Source organism: Mustela putorius, unplaced genomic scaffold (genome assembly GCF_011764305.1).
Source record: "Mustela putorius furo isolate JIRA1106 unplaced genomic scaffold, ASM1176430v1.1 tig00003853_pilon_pilon_pilon, whole genome shotgun sequence".
Lineage (NCBI taxonomy): Eukaryota > Metazoa > Chordata > Mammalia > Carnivora > Mustelidae > Mustela > Mustela putorius.
In genome coordinates, this window is record NW_025422005.1 from 83967046 (window position 1) to 83991948 (window position 24903).

At 40.8% G+C, this 24903-nt stretch overlaps 1 protein-coding gene across 6 annotated transcripts in view; it reads right to left on the bottom strand.

Moving 5' to 3' along the window:
* Window positions 1–8202, bottom strand: part of PLPPR5 (phospholipid phosphatase related 5) — a 120613-nt gene extending 112411 nt beyond the window's left edge. For 3 of the 6 annotated variants that reach the window (XM_004752537.3, XM_045064893.1, XM_045064894.1), the window contains exon 1: window positions 7005–7391. In XM_004752537.3, coding sequence (XP_004752594.1) covers window positions 7005–7241 — 237 coding nt within the window. In that variant the 5' untranslated portion in view covers window positions 7242–7391. Of the gene's footprint in view, window positions 1–7004; window positions 7693–7870 lie in introns of those variants that run through there. The other 3 variants (XM_045064896.1, XM_045064897.1, XM_004752536.3) reach the window with 3 other exon arrangements.
* Between the last annotated feature and the right edge of the window lie 16701 nt (window positions 8203–24903).

The window sequence follows — 24903 nt, forward strand, 5'->3', positions numbered from 1 at the left end:
AATTAGTGGGAATCTGCATGCAGCCAACAGAACACTGGACTTGAAGTAATAGATTCAGATCCTAGATGTGTCACTTACCAGCTTGAGCGAACTGCAAAAGCTCCCTAGATGAGTTACTGCATATACTATATAAAAGGGTTAGAGTGAAAAGTTAATGGTTTGTCTCATTCATTCCACAGAACTAACTACATACACCTGGTGTCATTTTGCTGTGCACTATCAATAAATATTATTGGCATTTATGCCAAAAGAGCGGCTATCAGTTATCGAATTCTTGATGCATGCTAATATTAATTCTTATAAGGTATCATATTAAGTATCATTACCTCAAACTTACATACAAGAAAACGAAGGTCTGCAGCTATAACTTCATGCATAATGTCTGTACTCTTGAAGGGCGGTGAATACGCCTTACTCATTAGACAAATTCAAGCAATAGCACTGTACCTAGTACATAGTAGATGCATTATCATCATTTAAAACTTATACAAATAATGTCTCTTTGGGACAATGCAAATTTTAAAATTAAATTAATATGATGCAATGCATAAGTAACATGGTATAATTGCTCCTTGGAAACATAACTTTGTTTCAAACTATACAAATGAGTGGGATGTAGTCACGCCATGAGCGGTCATAACCATCTCCAATGACCAGTTGGATATATAACCCACATAATCTGCTTGCATTATTTTTCTTCATATTGTCTCCAAAGCATATTCTACCTATTTGATTATCACAACAACTCTGAAAAGTAGAAGAAGTCCGTCCACATTTTTTCAGATAAGGTAACTGGCTCAGAAAAGCCGTAGGGATAACCCAGTGATGGGGGTTGGAGGGGACAAAGAAGACAGAAAGATAAAAAGAGAAAGGGATGGGGAGGACGACAGGCAGAGGAAGAAGGGAAGAGAGAGAAGGAGAAGCAGAGGAACACTAGCTGGTTTTCAGACCAGCCCCTGCTTTCCCCTCAGCATCAGCATCTCCTTACCAGTATGCAAAGTAGAGGGGATCTTTGGAAAAAGACAGACAAAAAGAAATGCAGGGAGGGAGGGAAAATATGAATGAGTGGATATGAATGAGACTAAGTGAAGCAAGGTCTTAAGAGACATAAGGACAGAGTGCAGAGTGTGGTTCTAACTTTTAGAGAATCTTGGATATCTGTGACAACCCAATAAAGCTATGGAAGCTCTTACTAGAAAAACGTGTGCATGTGTGTGCGTAAGTATGTGTGTGTGTGCATATGTATGTATACATATATATAGTATCAATACACACCCCAAATTTAGTGCTAGGTCCCATTTTAAGGAACATGCCTTAGAAAAAGAGGCCCCTCACTGTAGTGTGCAGGTCTAGAACCAGAGGGTGGGTCCACACTGATGCAGCTCCCGGCAGTGCTGTGTCAGTGTATGCTACAGAGATAAGAACCATGACTTCCCATCAGAATAACAGAAATATCTCTGAATCCCTTCTGCTGCCACCCACCTCTCCACCACATTTCAAGCTTAACAGGAAACAAAACAGTCTCTACACCACACATTGAAACCATTATCTACACTGGAGCACGAAGCTTCTGATAAAAACCAGAAAAACTGAACTGGAGGATAAAAGATTTGAGAAACTTTGGGCTCCTCTGGTACTGAATAGCTATGACCGAAAAAATCTCTAAAGATCCCCTGAACAGGTTAGGATCAAGGTATAGAGAACTAGAGGCACAGGCTTTGATGATTCTAGCACCGTCGATGTGGGACTCCTGCTTGGCACCTCAACCTCTTCACATCCAAATTTCCTTCAGAAGCTGAAGGTAAAAGTTAATTAATGGATTTAAATAATTTAATACAACTCTGACACGCAGCCTCACTAAATATCATATTTCTCATCTATAAGTGCATTTAATGATAGCACGTACGCTTAAAGAAAGAAACACCATAGTGCGTATTCAATGAAGTAATGCTCTAAATATATCTAACACAGTGTTTGCTGCATAGGAAATACTAGCTAGTGTCAGTCTCCTTGAAAAAATAAGAGGCATCATCAGAGGTTAAGAATCATTGATGTGATGCCAATAACAGAGTTCCGATTTTCGCTCTTCTTGCCATTCAGAGTACCCAATTTTTGTGGTTGCATGGATTGACCTAGGTGGTCTCTGTCCACCTCCAATATTTTATCAGCCCTGGAAGTCACTGACAAATGCACTTTGCTAGGTGCCTAAAGAGATTAACTTGATTAATCATCCCAACCTGGGGAGGACTAAGAATGGCTAACACCTATTTAGCTGGGCACTCCTCTGACACATATGGGAACCCATCTCCTACTCATAATAATCCTGTGAGACCAACACTCCTATTATCTCCCTATTACAGTGGAAGAAACTAAAGCATTGAAAGACTGGCTCAGGTTCCCACAGTGGGGAAGTGGCAGATCTAGGCTTTCAAACCCAAGCAGTCTGACTCCAGAGTCTTAAACTAGAGGTTAAGTCTTAACCTAGAGGTTAAGAGGTAGGCATTTTTATCTCCAGTTTAGGAATAAGAAAATGTTGCCCAAGGTCCCACGTAGAATGAGTGAGAGAAATGCGGACAAGCATCCGGGCTGGTCTGACACCTATGTCTGTGCTTCTCACCATGCCACAGGTACGTGTCCCAGGAGTAGAAACAGAAGTGAGCGCTAAAGATGAGTTCACAGAAGAAGAGGTCTATGGGGAAGATTCAGGCACATTGATCTAACAAGATGGAGCTCTAGACAGGAGATGACTTTCTGTCATCATCTACCTCTGCCACATTTAGTGACCCCACCCCTTTGGGACAGCAGCAGTAGCACTTGCATCCCTGAGTCTCAGAGTCCAGAGGGAGTTTCTGGAGGAGACAGACATAAAGAATCAGACATGTTCCCTAACATTCAAATCTGCCTGGCTCACTGCTGTTTTTTTCTCTGCCTTGGTTCTGGCTCTATGAAGATGAATGTTCTAGGTCTGGTCTCCTTCAAATCACCTGTATTGCTTAATGATCTAATGAACAATAACTACTCATGGCCACTGTATCCAAATTTGGGGCGTAGGAAACATTGTCATCACCAGTTCTTTTAATCAGTGAAAAATCAAAGATCACTAATTAAATGTATACCTATAAATTATGTATGTGGTCTTTGGCAAATGTTACACAGATCCCACCGACCAGCACGTTTTTCAAGACAACAAATAATATTGTCTTTATAAATGAGCCCAAGTTACGGTCATTTTCTGAAAACACAATTAAAGTACAAAATAAACTTGAAATAGCGGGAAACAGACAATTTCCCACTACAAAATAGACTTGAGGATAAAGAGTTTAAAATTCTTATATAGGTATTTTAATAATAGAAGAGCCCTATGCTACTGTCCCCAAAATGTCCTCAAACACCACCCACCAGACAATGTCCCTAGTCAGTTCCCAACAAACTGAGAAAAACTTTCAGCCTGGCATTCCAGGATTCATCAGTGAGACCCACGTCTTCCTCTTCAGCAGGATACCCTCTTTGGTCCCCACACTCCACTCTTAGAAACAAGACAAACCACTTGCTGTTTCAAGAATACAGCCTGCATTTTCTGCTACCAAGTGGCTGTCCATGTAGCTGCTTCTATTATGTCCTGATTCAAACTCCATTCCAGCCTCTTCTTCAAGTCACATTTTTCAAATGGCACCGTTTTCTTCATGAAGCCTTTCTTTACCTCTCCCAAATAAAAATGAGCTTGTCCCCTTCTGAACCACCAGAGGTCTTTGTGGCATGTGTGTGTGTATGTGTGTGTGTGTGTGTATGTGTGTGTCTGTGTCTGTCGGTACACACACTTCTATTATGACCTTGGCATATTTACTTCATTTTCCAAATTAGGCTGTAATGCCTCAGGAATTTGGTTTATTCCTGACGTTTCCTTTATAACTTTACATTTTTTCCTTAATATTTTTTCCTTTATATACTCTGATGTCATGCTTGCAAAACAGGAATTCAATAAACATTTACTGAATTATCATTTCATTAGTAATGCTAATGATTTACTGCTCTCTTATCTCTTATGGAGTATCCACTACGGGCCAAGGATGACATTTATGTATTATATCTAATTGAATAGTCAAAATCCTGTGACTTGGGAAATTGAGGCTTAACAAGCTTAAATAAGTTGTTCAAGGTTACACAGCAAGTAGAGTTCCCAACTGTTAACATAGCAGCAGGATGTACTTTGGATCTGAATCCAAATTTGTTAGATTCCAGACCTGGGATCCAAATCAACACTACATAAAAGTGATAACACTGAAAAGATAGATTGCTTTTGATTTTTAGATAAATGAATTTAGCAAGTATGAAACAAAACCACAGCTTGTGATAGTGCAGAGAGCTAGTTTTCAGATTAATCTAAAGACTTAAAAATGACTTTGAAGGTTAAAAAATATACCACATGAAGAACCTTTATCACTACAGTCCAAGAAATGTAAGAGATGGGGGGAAGAGACTGAGGCATTTATTTAGAAGAATGACTTATCAGTGAACTGCATTTGTACATTATAATAGAAAAGGCTCTAGCCTGGGAATTTGACAAAGTAGGGTTAAAATCCTGAGTATAACATTTTTAGCCCTAGACCTTGGGCAAGTTACTTTATTTTTGTAAACCTCAGTTTTTGCAAATATTAGGTGACAGTAATAACAACTGCCTTCATAGATAATGCAAATGTTAGATGAGTGTAAGGTATAGAACTCAACAAATGATGGGCATTACTAGTGTTATTATTACTAATAATATCATTTTCATGCAAAGTGGCTGTGCTGAGCCAGTGTTCTTGAGAGGAATGGAAAGGCAGGGCTACCATTACTGTTCCCAGTCTCTCCCATTGTAAAAACAGAAGGAGAAACAAGGACAAGTGAGCAACACAGTGAGCCTCTAAAATCCAACACTTCCTTCTCTTCAGATGGACTCCCCACCCCAATTCTTTTCTTGCAACTAAAGAACTGAAAGTCAAAACATGGAAAGCAAGTCAGATCCACCCCTTAAAAACCCCTCAGTTTTTATTCTAGATGCCCTCATCCTCTCTCAAAGCACGTTCTTCGTTAGTAGTAGAAGTAGCACCGCATGTGGCATCAGTCCCATGGGCATACAAACACCACACCCACCATTTTTATTTTCAGGTGTTTCCATTTTATTATCTGATCCTCACTGTCCTTAAATGTTATCTGGAGGGGAATGCTCTGGAGAATAAATGCAGTTATGGCTCGTGTGCCCAGCACACAGTAGGCACTCAATAACGACTGTTTCCCTTTCTCCTCCTAGCTTTCTCCTAAGTGGGAAATAATCAACTATAATAATCAATAATAGTCAATATTAGGGCCAATATATTCTCATCTCTAACTGGTACCTGCCACCACCTATGGATGGTTAGGATCTAACGGGTGCTACCTCATTTAAATAAGACACAGAATGGTAATTACCAAGGGACAGGTTATAGACATTATTGGTTATGGGTGTAACCAAACCAGTGATCTGAAAGTGACAGGCCTTTTTCTTTAAAAAAAAAGAAAAAAAAATCCCCCAGCTATTCAGTCTCCCAGAAAACATGTGCCGGAAAACCCAACACCTGCAGAAAGGGAAAAGCATTCCCTAAAATGACTAAATTTTCTTTCCTCTTTCAGCTTTTCAAATGGGAGAGAGAAAACACAAACACAAAGGTGAATTTTTGAAGGTTATATTTTTTAGGTATTTTTTAACCTGCAATATTAAAAACAAAACAAAACAAAACATTTTCTAGTGCAAGTTCTAACACTTTTCAAACCAGTGTACTGGAGCTGAATTCAAAGTCAACTGTCATGGTACCTGTGATCAACAAAGTTACTTTGAAGTTATCAGAAGTTCCTTGTTGGAATTCCATTACGTGTGTTAGGAACTCCTCATTATTTGGAAAAATATGAAATCACTTCCCCTAAAATCAAAGTAAACATGAATATCCAAATCCAGCAGATACCACTGGTATTCTCAACATTCGTTTGTTAAAATTTACACATTCAACCACTAAAATAAAACTTCCTTTTCCCTTTCCTCTTCATTTCCCAATTTCCTATTTGTTATCTGTTGAGTGTTGAAAGAGAGAGAAGCCTTACCACTTCTCCAATACTATGGCAATAACAGAAGAATCATAATGTTTTCTGAAGAAACACCACCAATTTTCCTACCAGTAACTTTGCACCGAATTCACACATGTCAATTATTACATGATTGCTATCATAATAATTACATATGTATATCCGTATGTACATGTGTGCGTGTGTCTGTACACACACACACACACACACAGTCCATAAACCCACAAGGCATTCTAAGCGAAGCTATCAGAGGGAAGGACTTAAGCTGCCCAGAGAGTGGAGCAGCCTTTAAATGAATCATTTGGGCAAGCCCCTGCTTTTCAGCAAGCACTGCTGTTGCAGCCTCTTCCTTTAGCAGTTTTCAAAATTCTTTTTCAGATATGTGTTCCCTGGTCAGCTTAGTCCCACTGGCACTTTCATCCGAAAGGGCCAGCGGTGGTAAAACGGGCGTACGCGCCCAGACTTCCACACCCCAGCGACTGCTGCCCTCTCCTCCTCGCCGGCCCGCGGCTGCTCAGCTTCCAGGCGCAATCCGAGAGCCGGCGGCCAGCGGTGCCAGGCCACCGAGCGGATGAAGTAAAAATTCATCCGAGGGCTCACCCCCTCCGCGGCCCCGACCCCCGCCCGTCACCTCCCACAGCCCGCATCCCTCCCATCCTCCTCCCCGTCGCCCTAACGCCGCAGGCACCGCAGGGGGTGCGGGGGTGGCGTGTGGGGAGAGATGCGGGCTTCCTTCGCATCCACCCCTGACGCGCCCTAGAAGAATGTCCTCTGGGGAAGGGGCTGCCCACAACTTGGAGGAACTTAGAAGGCAAAGCTGCCGCGCCCGACCCTCCGCGGGGCCTCCACCCTGAAGGTGAGGGCCGACCGGAGCGAGTCCGACGCGAGGGCGGGCACCCCGGACTTACCACGAGCACGGGGACCCCGGCTGCCAGCGAGTAGAGGAGCACGGGGGGCACGGCGCTGCTGTCCTCCGGGCCCGGGTAGGGCTTGCGGTAGGCGCTGTCGTGGCAGAAGAAGCCCTGCACGTTCACGGTGAACGTGTCGGTGTACTCGAAGTAGTACGCCAGCATCACCGTCCCTGCCATGATCACCATCTGGAAATAGAGCATGCTGCTGGTGAGCGCGGCGGGCAGCAGGGGCATGCACGCCTCCCGGGCCGGGCCGAGCCGAGCGGGCGGCGGACGCGGCGGGCCCCCTCCCGGGTCCGCCGAGGCAGCCACCGGGGGCGCGTCGGCGGGGGCGGCGGGACGACGAGGCGCGGGAGGAGGGATGGAGTCGCTGGAGGAAGAGGCGGAGGCAGGTCCGGGTTTCGAGGCGCCAGCAGGCTGCAGAGGAGGCGGCTACCCCCAGACGAGCCCCCGCTCCCCTCCCCGCCCCCCGCCCGCCGCAAGCGCCGGGCGCGGGGTCGCGCGGGAGGGCGGGGAGTCCCGGGGGACCGGCAGCGGCCGCAGCACCCAGCGGGAGACCGTTCGCGTTGCACCAGCGCCTGGTGAAGCCCCTGGGGCCCGCCCGAAGGAGGCAGCGTCGGCGGACCGGGCGGCAGTAGCCGGGACCGCGGCACCTGTGCCCCTCGGAGGGCAGACGCAGTGGAGCTGGAGAAGCTCCTCGCGGGGGTAAAAACCGAGAAAAGGCGGGGAGGTGGGGGGAGGGGAAGCAGCAGAGAAGGAGCTTCTAGAAACTCCTTTTTGAGGCAGCAGCTGGGCTGTTTAAGAAACCCGCACAACGCCTGGGAAAATGGTGCGTGGACGCGTCTTCGGAGCGCAAACCCCACCGAAGCTCAAAGTGCGGGATGCCGCGCTGCGAGTTTCAGCCGGCGCTCCCTTGGATTCCTTAACCCCGCGCAGGACCCGCGCCAAGCGGTGGTTTCTAGGCACTGTTAGAAAAATCATCTCAGAGCATTTCAGATTCAGAGTTTCTCTTGCCTCCCCGCTAGCTTCCTAGGGCTTTGTATGTAGAAACACAACCATAGTTCAGTAGCTCCAGAAGCATCATCTTTTGTACAACGGCCCCTTCCTCTGTCCTGTATTCTCCGCTTGCTCAGCTTCAGTCAGTCTCCCTTTATTAGCTGCTTGTGAGAGGAAGCACTGCAGATTCCTGGGACCCAGCGTTGCCTGCCACCAGGGAAGGGAAAAGGGCTGTTTGCCTCCTCTCGCTATTCCCCGAGTTCTGGGGAATTGCCGGGATTCCCCCAGGTCAGGTGAAAGGAGAGGGAAACCAGCGTGGGCACATACCACATGCGTACGAAGCACAACCATACATGGACATACACGCGTGTGCATAGCTCTGTAAGTAGCTGCCTATATGTAAAGAACCCATTTCGTGATGCCATGTGTGCAAGCTTGGGCAGGAAACTTGGAGGTGGGGTGGGGGAGGACCTTAGGAGAGCCTGACACTGCTCACACCCTCCACTCTAGAGAGCAGGTAAGGAAGCATATGTTAGAGACAAGGGGATGAAAATATTCCTAGAACACTTCCTGTCTCATTAAAATGTAGATTGCTTTAGCAGGTTTCTAGAATATTCATTCATTTTAATAGGATGTACTTGATTTTTAGAGGTGGGGCCTTAGCATCAGGAAAAAGCAACATTGGTAGGCTAATAAGGTCGTTTAAATTTGGCAACTGACTGGTATTTTGGGAAAGTAATGGCAGTGTAAATTGCCTTTAATGAGGGATACCTTATCCACCACGTGTTATTAAACATCATTTAATAACTACTTACTAGATAAAAGACACTGAACAATATGTAGAATAAGCAATTTGGGGCAGTGGGAAGAAACGGGTTCCTTAATGGACTAGAGTGGCTTGCCATATTATGAAAATGTAACTATTACAAAGGTCCATGATTTAATGCCCCATTCAGAGAATCATTTTAAGACCGTAAGAGAGTATAAACTGCTCCTCTGGTTGTACATAGGAATCTCCCAAACCTTTCTACTTAATACGATTTTTGGAAAAATGATCTTAATTTTTAAGGGTAGATTTTAAGGGTAACTTTGGATTAAGGAGAGTGATGTAGGTAATTGATCCAAGCCAATGAAAACATATATTACTTTTGAAATTAAGATACATGTACTGCATTATTAACATGTAATACTATGGGTGTGACAAAGCAGGGTCCTTGACTGTCCTGTTCACAGTTTTCTGTCCCCAGCATGAGCAGTGTATGCCACATTGTAGGTATTTAATAAATATCAATGAATAAACTAACGAATCTATTCCTCCAAGAATCATGGTGAAGTATGTTCACATATAAGATGTATGTCAAAGGATAGGAAATCATAATCTTTTCGTCCTAAGGTAAACAAATATTGCCTAGTGACATTGAAGGCATAAGGTTAATGTAAGAGCAGCAACTCTTGTACTACTTGGGTTCAAATCCCAGCTCTGCTACTTACCAGAACCCAGCTCTGCTACTTACCAGCTCTGGAAACCAAGCCAAGATGCTTGACTTTTTTCTGCTTCAATTTCATTGCCAGTAAAAGCAGGATAATATTAGTATTTACTTTACAAGGTTGATGGGTTAATGATGCTCAGTTATGTTTGGCACATAGTGAACACCTATATCATGTTTAAATTTTATAAAATTTGACTTGTAGACAGAAATAAATCTAGACTACCTTAACTTAACTCCTTCATGTCCTTCTAATTTTTGACCTACAAAATGATTCTGGGTGTATCCAAAGTTCTGTAGGCTTATACATTTTCCTACAAGTTTTCCTACAAGTTCTGTCTTCTCTTTCAGATACTATCTATCTCAGAAATAAGATATTATTTTCCTCAACATCTCCATCATTTGTCCACATTAGACATAAACAGTCAAATAGCATTGTTGACTGATTCATGGTTGATTAATGATCCAATGCTGAAATTCAAAGTTAATACTGAATCTTAACTCACATTATAAAGATACCAACATTAAGTTCAACTTCCATGAATATTTAAGCAGATTGGTTATTCATAGAAATGATGTGAAATGGATGAAAGAGCATGAGCTATGTGCCCTTAGGCTGGTTACTTTACTTTCCTGAGTCTGAGCTTTTCTGAGGACAAAATGAACTAATTTTTCTTACCTCTGGGTTTATTTTGACAATTAAATGAGACCATGTAAAGTACCTAGCCCAAAGAAGGTACTTGTTTAGTATGTTATTTTCTCTATATTTTCTTGTAAATTACTTAGGGACACCTGGGTGGCTCAGTGGGTTAAAGCCTCTGCCTTCGGCTCAGGTCATGATCTCAGGGTCCTGGGATCCAGGCCCTATATCAAGCTTTCTGCTCAGAGGGGAGCCTGCTTCCTCCTCTCTCTCTCTGCCTGCCTCTTTGCCTACTTGTGATCTCTGTCAAATAAATAAATAAATAATTTAAGCTAATTCTTGGCCGAAATGTATCTTTTCAACTTCAAAGAACCCTTGGGAGTCCTACCTCAATTTTTAACTTTCCTTTCCATTGTTTCTAGATTAACAACAGCACTGCTCATATTTAATCTTTTGGAATCCTTGCCTAAATTCTTAATTTAATTTAACTCTTGGGCACCTCATTGTGCTTTCAGATATATTATAGCAGTCAATCTTTCTGAAAACATTGTCCTGTCCTGCAAATTCTCCCCATCTCAGCTCCAACCAAGGTAGATAATCTAGGTCAAAAAATTTGGCCTTTGTAACTTCTATTTTCCAACTTCCAGTAATTCATGTCATATTTATTTGCACATGTCTTAACAACCACTCTGATCTCAGTCTGCTTCTACACCCATAAAACATGAACCATGATAAATACTGAGACAAATCTTGGGGGAGTCATTCATCCATTCCAACATCTCTCATCTTCCACTTCAATACTAATGTTCTGATAAGAACTAGTAAAGTGCTTGACCAGCATAAGAAGATGTCCTTTTCTATATGGTTTATAACTTTTTCACCCACAAATAGAAAACAAATGTCTGAAGATTTGGGGTGGATCTTTATGCTGATAGGAGTGCAAAGACCAATTGAATGAATAGTATCTGGGAAGCCAAGCATTGACCGTGGATAACTAGGTAAATTAATGTGTCCTTCTTTAACTTTGAAAATAAAAGGTGCTTACTGGAAGGGAACTGGAGATGTACTTAGCTCCTCAACATTACTACCAATTGGGTCCTGTACAATAAATCTATGACTAGCGAGAGAGAGACTGAGATTTTTCCACTAACGTCCAAGGATTTGGCCCTCATTAGTTTATAGGCTGAATGGTTTTGGCAAAGATGGGTGAGAATTTCTAAGGAATAATGAAGAAATGGAATGTTAAGTGTTGGGTTTCCATGTGTTTCAAATAACTCAGAGGTAAAGCAGGGCATTTTTCTTTTCTATTTCTCTTTCTATGGTGCAAAACCAGAAAAATAATATTACTTGCAATGCATAGCTGAGATGGTGAGGTATCAAGGATTCAGAAGGCTTTACATAAGACAAACTAGGGAAATGTGTCCAAAAGAATAGAGGCCCCCTTTTGACAACAGCAATGACAAAATCGATGACAAAGGCAACAAAAATGCTCATAATGTTAAACTTGAGCTGCAGATCTTTGAGGAGATTCATGAATGTGAAAAGTTAGATGACTTTGTACTAATGAGGAACTTTAAATATTAACATATAGATTGGTGTACGATCTAGTGGGAATAGATTTGGAAAGAGATTTTTTTTAATAGGCCAGGTAGTTGCTTTCAGAATAAGTAAAGGCATCTGGTACTTCATTCTAATAATTATTGAACTACAAAAGGCAATATCTTGACGGGTCTTTGTTGAACTGGATTGTGAGAAGGAGCAAGTACACTAGTTTACTGACTCCCAAACAATTTGATGTGGAGAACATTCTGGATACTTAAGGAATAAGTTGTAAGACTGGTTAACATGAGAAATGTGCTTAAATGTGTTCATATAGGTGTGTTTATCCTCAAAGGCAAACTAACGAGAGCTAGGAACATTTGGGATTACACCTTGACCTCTTATTATGGACATAATAGTGCCCAGGGTCTTCACATAAAGATCTTCAGTACTTGATATATGATGTAGCTTTATTCTCAAAAAACCAGGAGGAAAAACAGCCAGTAGTAATGTGTATGTCTGTCTTTGAGATTCCAGCTGTAATGGGATGTTTATCTCAGAGGCTAGAAACTTCTGATCTGGACAAGTAGTATCTATCTTCAGTTAGAACCTCTGAGATATCATTAAAATGCCTTACTCTGTGACTGCATTACAGCTGATGGTATTCATCTACATTTCCAGTATTTTTTTTAAAGCTTTACAATAATAATAACTTTAAAACAGTTATCACAAACCAAGCACACATTTTATTGGAGCACATCCTAAATCTAGTTATATTTCACTGAAGATGTAGGCATGAAGTTGACAGACCAAGTAAAAAGAGTTAAAATTTATAAGACATTAAGGCTGGAAAAGATTAGAAAAATTTAATACACTATCAATTTAACATTCCTGTATTAAAATAAAAATTTTAAATTATAGTTAGCAATTAATAGTTAATGTTAATTGAAACATGCTGATCATACTGTGTGGCCATGGCAATCAGCCTCTTTAAATCTCAGTTTGCTCATCTGTAAAATTGGATTAGTGAATCTTTACAAAGACATTGAAAGGTTTATATCTATAAAATGCTTTGGAAATATCAAAGCATTGGGCAACTCTGCACTAGGAAATATATCATAATTAGGAGGAGAAAATACCTAGTCTAAGTGAGTGCTAAATTTTCTTCTCAGCATTGAGTTCCAACTCAAAAAACTCAGATTATTTGCTGTCTGGTCTGTTTCCACTTCTGTGAATATTAGATTATTTACTATATGTTTGAATCATTAAAAAAAAAAAAAACACAAAGCTTGGTAAAATGTAAGTCAGTGGATCCATTACATGGTGGGGGGGGAGTTTCAAAATATTCAAGTTCCCTGAGAATATCTTAAAACGTTAAAGATGAGGACATAGGATTGTGTCAGTGAAGTGGTGCTTAAGCCCAAGGATGAGGACTCAACAGATATTTTTGTACTGTAGATTCATAATTATGGGAACATGGCGAAGTCATTTTAATTTCTTAGTGTCTATAGTACCCCAAAATGAGGATGAGGCTGCCTATGTCCTCAACATGCAACACAGAGCCTAGGCCATTCATGACAATAAATGATCATCACAGTTATTATAACTCTTCTGGTATAATTAATCCTGCTACTGCTGGATCAGCAAAACTTTCATTGATCCATTTGGAAAGGTGCCTGCATAAAATCTTGCTGAATTGTCTATGTAACTTCATGTTACTTGAAGACACCTGAAAGTCATTACTCGTGCTATGATAAATGAGGACTGTCCTAAACAAATCACAAATCCTGCTAACAATGAGAAACGGAGCTTCTTTAGAGGTGTTTTGGAAAATGTGGGGCAAACTCTGCCGATGACAGCTGCAGGTCCTTTGTCAATGATACAGATTGTGAATGGTAATTAGCATTTGTTTGGTTGTCCTTCAGCGTGCTGGATAATGATTGAAACAAAGACATAGCAAAACTAGACACTCAAAATGGTTCCTTATGTTCCTATATGCACCGTAATCAACTATTAGTTTAGAATTGGATAATTTTAGAATGCTATTTTAGTGAGGGCACAAAGGCTTCTGGCTTAATGAATTTCTGCTGTAGATTTCATCATACTTGAATGGATTATAAAATTACTGGACTTTTTTCACCCTATGGGTTTATAACAATAAGCAAGGAAAATAATTTTTGGTCAAGGAAAGAAAATAAAGTCTCAATTACTGCACTGAAAGATAGTAAGTAGCAGAAAGTGTCACCTCTAAAATGCAAGTATTTCTATGTTGTAACAGAGAGAAAGTTGGGGGCAAGTTTTTGGAAGAGAAACATATCACTATGCTTGTTAACTCTTCTGATTATCCCTTTTTGGTATTAAATCAGGTGTTGATTAATCACAGTTTGTTAACATCAATTTTATTATTATAAAAACAATGCTTCAAATCTGATGATGTCTTCAATTTAATGTAATGGGTAAGAATAAGATATTTTAGTTTGTTTTCCACTCACTGATGACTTGCTTAAATACTCTTCTGGTTCATATGGATCGCTAATAAAAATAGAGGAACATGAATAGTAAAAATCTTAATTAACTTGATAAAAGTCTCATAAAATAGGGTATCTTGGGGAACCACTGCTTTTATTAATAGAAAGCCTTCACGCTTTTTGGAAGAACTCTTGTTTTTCCCCAGTTTTATTGAGAAGTAATTGAGGTACATCACTGTATTAGTTTAAGGCATACAGCATTATGGTTTGATTTACATGTATTGTGAAATGACACCACAATAGATTGAGCTAACATCTGTCTCCTCACATATAATAAAAAGAAAACAAAGAAAAAAACTTCTCCTTGTGGTGAGAACTCTTAGGATTTACTCTCTTACCCAACAGTGTTAGCAGCTGTACATTACATCCCCAGGAATTATTTATCTTCTACCTGGGAGTTTGTGCCTTTTGACCACCTTCTTCCAATTCTTCCTCCTCACACCGTCCACCCCTAGTAACCCTAAGTCTGGTCTCTTCCTCTGTGAATTGATTTTTTTGTTGTTGTCTTTGTTTGTTTGCTTGCTTTTAGATTCCACATGTAAGTGAGGTCATGCAGTATTTGTCTTTCTGTGCTTTCCTTTGTTTAGTATAATGTCTTCAAGATCCAGCCATGTTGTTGCAAATAGTAGGATTCCTTTTTTTTTTAAATGTCTGGATTAATATTCTGTTGTATCTGTATATATTACCATAAAATATTATCCATTCATTCATCAATGGACATTTGTTTCCATGTCTTGGCTATTGTGAATAATGCTGCTATGAACATGGGGGAGCAGATACCTTTGGATATATTTTCTTTGAATATATTCTCAGAAGTGGAATTGCTGGATCATATGGTGGTTCTAGTTTTAAATTTTTGAAGATCCCCCTTACCATTTTCCACAGTGACTCCACCAATTTATAATCCCACCGATAGTGCACAAGGATTCCCTTTTCTCTATATCCATGCCTCTGTTGCCTCTGTTGTTTTTTGTCTTTTTGATGGTGGCCATTCTAATACACCTGAGATGATATCTCATTGTGATTTTAATCTACATTTCCCTAATGGCTTGTGATGTCAAAGATTTTTTCTTACACCTTTGGCTTTTTGTATATCTTCTTTGGAGAAATGTCCATTTAGGTCCTTTGCCCATTTTTAATTGGGTTGTTTGGGATTTTGCTATTGAGTTGTATGAATTCTTTATATTATTTCAAAATTAACCCCTTATCAGATATACGGTTTATAAATATTTTTCCCATTCCACTGGTTGTCTTTTCACTTTGTTGATGGTTTCTTTTGCTGTGCAGAGCTTTTTTGTTTATTTTTTATTTTCTTGTTTATGCTTAAATTATCATGTTCAAAAAATCATCACTGAGGTGCATATGAAGGAGGTTTATCCCTGTGTTTTCTTCTAGGAGTTTCATGCCTTATATTTAAATCTTTAATCCATTTTGAGTTCATTTTTGTGATGGGTAAGATATGGCTTCAGTTTCATTGTTTTATATGTGAATATTTAATTTCCCAGTACCGTTTGTTGAAGATGCTGTCTTTTCTTCATTGGTCTATTTGTCTGTTTTTATGCCAGTACCATACTGTTTTGATGACTCTACCTTTATAGTATATATACCTTTCTTTGATTGTTCACAATTTAATTACATGGTTGAGATGAGGTTTCACTCTGTGTAAGCGGGATGCCAGGGGTTGCGCTCTCTGTTCAAGTGGCGCCGTATATAAGCCTATAGCTTCCTGTGTGCTCTAGGTTAGGGTCTCTGGTCGGATGGACTGACTGCTGTATTCAGCAATGAGCAGGGCTACAAATTAAATTTCCTGCCCAGGTGTAGCAAGAGAGGCAGCTCTAAAGCCAGTAAACCTCTTTGTTGTCTTAACTCATGCTGACTGGCACCCCATCTTCCCTGACTGAACAGACTACTGGCTTTGCTTTGTAGATTCTCAACTCTGCCTGCCCGGCTCTTGGCTTGAGCACCACTGGGCCACACAGCTGCCAGTAGTTGTCTCCAGCCCTACTGGTCAGGCAGGGACAAAAGACACTCCCCACAGTGTCTCCACAAGTGGAGTTCTGTTGTCTTTCCCTTGCCTGGGAGAGGGAGGAGCCACTCCCATCTGGTCTCAATTCCCCCAACAGGCTGTCTGGTTGGGAAGCTCAGGAAGCTATCCTCAGCCTTGGCTATGAATTAATCCCGTGCCTGCTTGGACACACTCCATGCCCTGTACTGGTTTTTTTTGAAACATGTTTCTGTTTTCATTGAAACAGCACAACTGTTTACTAAGTGACTTCTCTATTGCTAGAAACAACGGGAGGTGTTTTACTCACATACCTTTGATCGTCACAACTACCCTCAGTTTGCTAATGAGAGTATGACAACATCAATCTTAGCTTGCCAATCTTCCAAAAAGTCGTGTGTGGGTACTACCACCAAAACTATTCCAATTAATTGAGGCTTTCCGTGTGTATGGAGTCCAATTTGAATAAACTGGGGTTTTGTTCCTCAAGATACCTATTTGTAATTCTATAGCAGTATAAAGTAGACGCCGCTCTGGAGTGACACCCAGTTTTGGCGTCTAGTGGACCTGGAAATGAGAACATAGGCTTGAGGAATATATGCCCATACTTTCCTTTAACATTTGATAATCCAGTTCAGCTACTGACCCAGGAATGGAAGATTCAGCGGAGATTGGGGATTGGTACCTACACTGGTCTGCTTGGGCTGCCATAGCAAAATACCATAGACTGGATGGCTTAAGCAATAGAAGTTTGTATTTTTGCAGTTCTGGAGCCTAAAAGTCTGAAATCAATGTGCCATCAGAGTTGGTTTTTGGTGAGACCTCCCTTTCTGGTTTGTAGACTGCTTTCTCACTGTGGTCTTACATTGCCTTTCCTCTGTATTTGCATGGTGAGAGAGAACTCTGGTCAGTCTGGTCATCTCCTTAGGAGAATAACAATCCTATTAGATTTGGGCCTCACCCTTATGAGCTCATTTAACCTTAGTTCTTCCTTTAATGTCCTTCCCTTAAGGTCCAAATATAGTCACATCCAAAGGTAGAGTTTCAACATAATAAATTTGGGGGGGACATAATTCAGTCCAGAACAGTATCCTGTTGCTGTCCCAATTCAATATATTAGAATGTTTTATTGGGATGAACCATATGAACTTGCCATTTTACAGATGCAAAATGGTTGGATTATTGGCAACTTCAACTGGATTAGCTTACACAAGGTAAATACAAATATACTTGATTGCTGAACTATCCAGATGATTATCCCATAAATTATAACATGAGGAAATAATAAGTTATATTTACTCATTTTTCAATGATATCTTTGCCTGCCAATCTTACACATTTCCAGTTGAACTCTCTTAAGTTAGAGACCAAGTGTATTTTTATTACCTCATTATAAAAGTCAGAAAACATGAGTTAAAATGGAATCAATGGCACATAACTTTAACGATTTACTTGGCCAGTACAACTGTACTAAAACTGAAGGACAATCTTCTTCAGTGCAGCCAGAAGTTTTAAATGAATAAAATATGGGGAGTTTGGGCTAAGCTCACACATATTTTTTATCTTTGGGTCAGAAATTTAATTGGTTCTTCTTGCTCATACAGATAAGGAAGCCCAATGCTACGCTCCAGGAATTGCAACAAATCAATTACTGACAAGTAATGGAGTCCAGTATCAAGTGAGATAAGAATGCTTAGGAATCATTTTCATCAGAAGACTTACCAGGGCTGTCTGAATCTCCTAAGCATTCTTTGTGCTTAAGGATTGCCTCCTTTCCAGCTGACTATGACTACATGATGAGGACCAGAGAAAATCTGCATGTATCACATACCATCATCAGATTACATGGACCCCCCCAGTTCTGCTAGTGTTGCTCAAAACAAGTTTCCCAAATTCCTGGCCTCTAGACACTCACCCCATAAAATAACCTTATTCTAGAAAAACGTGCAAACTAGTGTTCTGTTACTTATTTAGAAACATATGAAGAATTTACATTCTACAAAAATCTGACTCAGTCATAGTACAATGGATTGTCTCCCATACACTTACAAAATAGATTGTATGAAAGTCAATATTACAAGTTTCCATACCTGAAAATCAGAAGAATAGAAGTTTCTAAAAATATATACTGTGTTACCTTACTGGGTGGAAGGTGGGGGGAAAAACAGACATGATTGAGTATTTATTAAGTGCTAAACACTTTTCGTGCTTTCATCTTACTTAATTTAGTCTTATTTAATTACCTGTCAAACCTTATGAAATAAGTATCATTCACCCCTCCCCCACTTTGCCAGATCTGAATCTCAGAGAGACTTTCTCACTTGCCCACGATTAATAAGTAGCAGAACTGATGTTTGACTCTACATCTGCTTGGTTCCCAAGAAATTACTATTGTAGCATATGAACAATTTTTACTATTTATTTATTTTTATTCTTTTAAGGTTTTACTTATTTGAGAGAAAGAGGGAGACAGAGATAGTGAGAGAGAGAAAGAGGGAGACAGAGATAGTGAGAGAGAGCATGAGCAGGGAGGAGAGGGAGCAGCAGAGTCCCAGCTGAGCAGGGACCCTGATGTGGGGCTAGATCCTGGAAACGCAGGATCATGACCTGAGCCAAAGGCAGATGCTTAACCTACTGAGTCACCCAGGCAGCCCATGATATGGACAACCCCTTCCAGCAATAGCTGGTGGCAGAAATAGGCACCCTGTCCCAGTGATGAGAGGAAAGCATACTGATTCCTGTGGAGATCTAGAGAACGCTGAAAGAGATATTGGAAAAAACACAGCTGTGCCAATTAAGCCTAGAAAATGGAATCTGGGAGGAGGCTGGGGCTCGTGGAAGGAGAGAGTGCCAGAATTTAATGTGGTCACATCAGGTAGCAGGTCATCCTCAGGACATATCCACTGACCACACCTGCTTGCTATACCAAAAACTAACATCTTGGTCAGGATTGGCTTAGGAATGTGCATGCCTGAAGGTTAGGGAGGCTGCGGAGCGGGGAACTGGCCCTTTAAGCAGTTCTTCTGTAGCTTCAAAAGGTTACCGTGCTTTCCCAAGGTTTCGGGCATGTTATTAAATGAGTTAATGTATGTGAAAAGAGTACTATAAATTATAGGGTACCACAGAAGCTCTAGTTATTATTAACCTTGAGGCTGGGAGAATCATTCAGTGGAATATATTAAACTCGAGGATTAATCTGTAAGGTAACCAAAATACCAAATGCTCAGTCTTCCAAATTTTTAAACATGCATTTCAGGTAGACATAATCCATATGTGCTTGCACATTGTGAAAAGATTCATACGGCACATTAATAAACACATAGAAATGAGCTGAAAATTGTGAATTACTCGGTAAAACTACAGCAGCCCATCCTGATGAGATTACCTTTTCAGAAAAATCCATTAAAATGCAAATATGCTAAATAAATCAAATTTGGGGGGTCATATTTTCCTGGGAAGTACAATCTGTTAGCAATATTGCATCTCTAGGAATTTCCATCTGAATTGTACTAATGATGTGCAGACTGAAACCACAAGGAAAGAAGAATTTCTAAGACTATGGGTTTCATCTTTAGCAGATGTTGTATGTTCTGATAAGTAAATCAAAACGAGATGGATAAAAACCATGGCACACACTTTACATATATTTTCCAGGAGACAGATATTCTCTAATGAGCAATTCAGAGAGGAAATGAGGAAGTATACGCTATTTTTAAATGACATAATTCATATATATCAAAATATTAAATGTATTTACAACAGCACACTAATGTCTTTTCTAAGCATACTGGGTGCAGGTTTGAACTCTGTTTTTTGTTGTTTTTTTTTGTTTTTTGTTTAAGATTTTATTTATTTATTTGATAGACAGAAATCACAGTAGGCAGAGAGGCAGGCAGAGAGAGAGGAGGAAGCAGGCTCTCTGCTTGGCAGAGAGCCTGATGGAGGGCTCAATCCCAGGACCCTGGGATCATGACCTGAGCCAATGACAGAAGCTTTACCCACTGAGCCACCCAGGCACCCCTTGAACTCTGTTTTAACAGCGACTTTCCTGGGCAGAGCTCCTTTCGACCCAACTGATTCACCAGTGATAGTGAGGATGTCACGTTTGATTCATCTGTGGCTCCCAGGTTTCTCTCATGAAAACTAAAACTCAGACTGAGATAGTAAATAGCTGTTTGTTTTATTATCGGTGCGTTGTTCTGCCCAATGTTTAATCTTACCCTTTGAGGTCATTCAAGCAGGACTGTTCAAAACCACTGTCTGAGGTCGCCTAGTGCAGAAGAAGTCTGCCAGACTCAAAACACCAGGGTGTGTGTGTGTGTGTGTGTGTGTGTGTGTGTCTTTTTTATACACTGCAGAGCACTTGCATCCCTGACTGTATTGTATTCTGTGACTCCATCCTTCTTCACTCTGACATAGTTCCCAAACTTTGCCACACAGTGGAATCCCTAGAAGGCTTTTACAACTCTCACTGCCCAGGTCACGTCTCATACTGATTAAATCAGAAAGTCTGGAGATGGGAGCAAAGCAGTAGTTATTTTTTTAAATAATCCTTAGGTAATTCCAATGAAGAGCAATATTTGGGAACCACTCCTTCATGGCCGATCTGACATAAGGTTAGTGCTTGTTACTGGCAAGCACTCTATGCGTATTTGTAGAATAAATGAAAGAATCTAGCCTCAGATCAAAAAGGCTTCCAGGGTCACCTGGGTAGCTCAGTTGGTTAAGCGTCTGCCTTCAGCTCCAGCCCTGACTCCAGGGTCCTGGGTTTGAGCCCTGAGTGGGGCTCTCTGTGCAGCAGGGAGCCTGCTTCTCCCTATCCCTCTGTCTGTTGCTCCCCCTGCTTGTGCACCTTGCATGCTCTCTCTCTCTCTCTCTCTGTGTCAAATAAATGAATAAAATCTTTTTAAAAAGGCTTCCAGCTATTGGGGTTCAGTTGCACCCTTTTTGCAGTCATTTCCCCGGTACTCCCTCAGGTAACAAAGAGGCAAATGGTAAATTTCACTAGTGACAGCTATTCGAATCAAAACACCACCATATTGGGTTTTGTTGTTGTTGTTGTTTATTTTGTTTTGGTTTTGTTTTTTTGAAACATTGAATTACAAATGATATAGGCAGTGATAAAAACCCATTCTAGTAAGAATGTGTTGTGAACATTCTCATACAGTACTTATAATACAGCTCATTGGAAGCTTTTTAGCTTCTGTGTAAAAAAAATGGCTCCTTGACCCAGTAATTACATATTTTAAGATCTATCCTAGGAAAATAAGTGGCACATAAGAAAAGAAATAATTGTTTAACCACATTATTTAAAGCATGATGAAATGGAACTATTTTAATGTCCAGCAACAGGGCACTTTTGAGTAAATTAAGAAATAGGAAGTCCATAGTAAGTGTATCATGGAACAAAAAAATATTACCAATTTTTTAAAAAAGATTTTATTTATTTATTTGACAGACAGAGATCACAAGTAGGCAGAGAGGCAGGCAGAGAGAGAGAGAGAGGAGGAAGCAGGCTCCCTGCTGAGCAGAGAGCCAGATGCAGGGCTTGATGCCAGGACCCTGAGATCATGACCTGAGCCGAAGGCAGAGGCTTTAACCCACTGAGCCACCCAGGCACCCCATTACCAAATAACTTTTAAGAACATTGGAAATATTTTGTTAGAATTAGATTCAGATTCTTTTATTATGCCCCACTTTTTCTCTGACTCTAAATCTTTCTCTAGAAAAAAAAATCACTTTATAATGGAAAAATGAAACAACAACAACAAAAAATCATTGGAAAGGCTATAATCAATGTCTAGATTGACACATCAAGCCAAGATGATGATGCCTAACATGAAAAAGGAATCGTGTCCCACAAAGGAAATACTAACAAATACTGTCAGGTTTAGCACGAATGAACTCACACTGTGGTCCAGAGTAGTTAGCAATCATTTTACAGAGGAGGTGGAATTTTACTGGTATCTTGAATATGTTTGTATTTTAGTAAGAGGAAAAATTTTGGCAGGAGTTTCAAAGTCTCTAAGAAAATTCCTTTCACAAAGAAATGGAGGGCAGGAATGAGGCTGGTGTGGTTTGGAAGATTGGCTCAGCTAGAAGAGAGGGTCAGTATTGGGGGAGAAGTGGGAAATTATTTTGGACAGGGAAACTGATCCCAGATGGTAGCAAGCTCTAGCAAACAAACAGATCTAATCGTCCGAGCTTTGTCTTAAAAATAATGGGGCATCATCTACACCATTTGATTGGGAAGCAGGTAAGGTTCAAATAGCACATAGTGAGAACTATTTGGACATTGGTTTGTATAATTCACAAGGTAGAAGAATGGGAGACACACAAATGATCAATTAAGAAGTAAAGGTAATGATCCAAAATGCAAGAGTGGTCTTTTAAAAATCCAATGCTAATCCCCGTTGTTTATTTATTTTTTGTTTAAGATTTTATTTGTCAGAGAGAGAGAGAGAGAGAGCACAAGCAGGGGGAGCAGCAGCAGAGGGAGAAACAGGCTTTCTGCTGAGGTAGAAGCCCGATGAGGACCTTGAGATCATGACCTGAGCTGAAGGCAGACACATAACTGACTGAGCTACCTAAGCATCCCTAATCCCTGTTGTTTGAACACTTTGATGACTTTCTTTGATCTCAAGACAAATACTACTTAACATGAGGTATAAGACCAAACATGGCACAACCCCTTAACTACCTTTCCAACTCCCCTAGTCTGTACCACATGACCCCTAAATCTGCACACTATTCCATGCGACCTCTACTCACCCTGCTACCTCCAATCATAAGGCATTTGCACATACAGAATGCTGCCTGGAATGTTCCTCTCTGCCTTCTTTGCCTAACTAACTCCTGCTTATACTTCATATTTCAATATGAGTGTCATCTCCCAGAGATGATGTTCCTCATCTCCCATATCCTCCTGTCACAGGCTCACCAGCACCAAGTTTCCCTCAGATATTGCAACTGTCTGCAGTGTTGAGGTTATACATTTGCTTAAATTATAATTTGATCGCCCTTTGTCCACTCTTCTCAACACGAGGGCTGGATCCATGTTTCATCTCTCTTTTATATCTCTCTCTTTTATGGCTCCTGGTATGCACTTAATAAGTAACAGTTGAAGGCTCACATGATAAATACAGAGTAGAATAGAGTGGTAGAGGTACAAATTGAAGAGAAAGGATGAGTAGGATAGGCATTTTAACAGAAGAACCCCCTAGGAACGAAGGTGAGTGATAACTCAAAGGTGATGCCAATCAAAAGGTTAGTCATTTTGTTTGGATGACTGGGAATGGTAGTGCCATTGACTGTAACAGAAGGACACAGGAGGTGGAGGGGAGCAGATAGAGTTAACATTATAAAGGTTAGAAATACATCAGACTCAGAGACACAGATTTGGGAACTATCTGCATAAAGATGATGATTAAGAATGAAGAATATCCCACACTGTTTATGTATATATAGCTCCCTGTGCTTAGAGTAACACTCGTGATGTAGCTTACTCATTTCTCCCCAAGCGAGAGCAGTGATTTATCTGACTTCGACTGACAGCGACATTCACTGGTTCACGTTTTTCCATTGGGTAAATCTTATCTATTTAAAGGCTAAAAGATCTGGAGGCTCAGCTCTCTCTTTTTTTGGGAAACAGCAGTTCTGGGTAAGTCGGCTCTTTGTGTCTAATTTGTCTCCTTAAATAGGTTCTTTCAATCTCTGAGTTTGGTATAAGTGAAGAGGCAGAGAATATTAGCATCCTTTTCTGGCCATGGATCTATAGAAGTAGTTAATATCCATTTGCAGATCTCCTAGTCCAGTTTTTATTGAACCAACTGGTTCAATATTATGCAGTAGGATCAAGTGATGTTATATACTAGCCCTCAAGAGCCCTAATATTCAAGAAATGCTTAGAAAGAAAGTAGAAAGGGGAAGGATAATAGAGCAACCAGTCAAACAAGAGAAGTCATCATTGAAAATGAAGATATCAAGGATCTCCCAGTGTCAAGGAGACCAAGGAGGGAATGTTCACAAAGGATATGCAAGATGAGCACAGGTTAACTCTGCCAAGCAGACAAAGGGAAATCGGGCAATGTCTGAGCCACTGCATGGGGTGATCAGGTACCTGGTCACCTGTACAAGTTTGTTCTCCACCGAACGGTCAAAGACGAAGCCAAATTTGGGAAGGCAGCAGGGAAACAGAGGCAGCAGGTGGGATTATTTGTGGTAGTAGCTTGAAAATCGGTACTATGAATGTTAATAGAATAGCAGCTGGAGGAGGTCGCAAGGTAAAGACTATTTTGTTCTCTTTCACTTTCACGTCAAGGGAAGATCAGTGCGTACACTTGATGAGTAAGAACCTGCACAGGAATGAATGAACGAAGAGGCCAGAGCAGGGAGAACCTACTCATGGGGGTAGATTTTGAAAGAGACAGGGAGCGAGAAGGCAAGGTGGACAATAGAGTCAACCTTTGTGGAGACATCTTCCTTCACTGAGATGGGAGGGTGAGGGTAGCTACAGCAACCACTAAAACACAGGCGTGAGGACCTGGTCAGGTCCTGATGAGACCCTATCAAGAGGAAGCTGAGCAAAAAGAGCTAGTGAGAAAGTAGAGCAGTCACAATACAATGTTCTCAAGAAGGCTCGTAAAGTAACTCTCACTTTATCTGAAAACAAGCCCCATTTCCTCTTCAGTTCAGCTCTGGTATC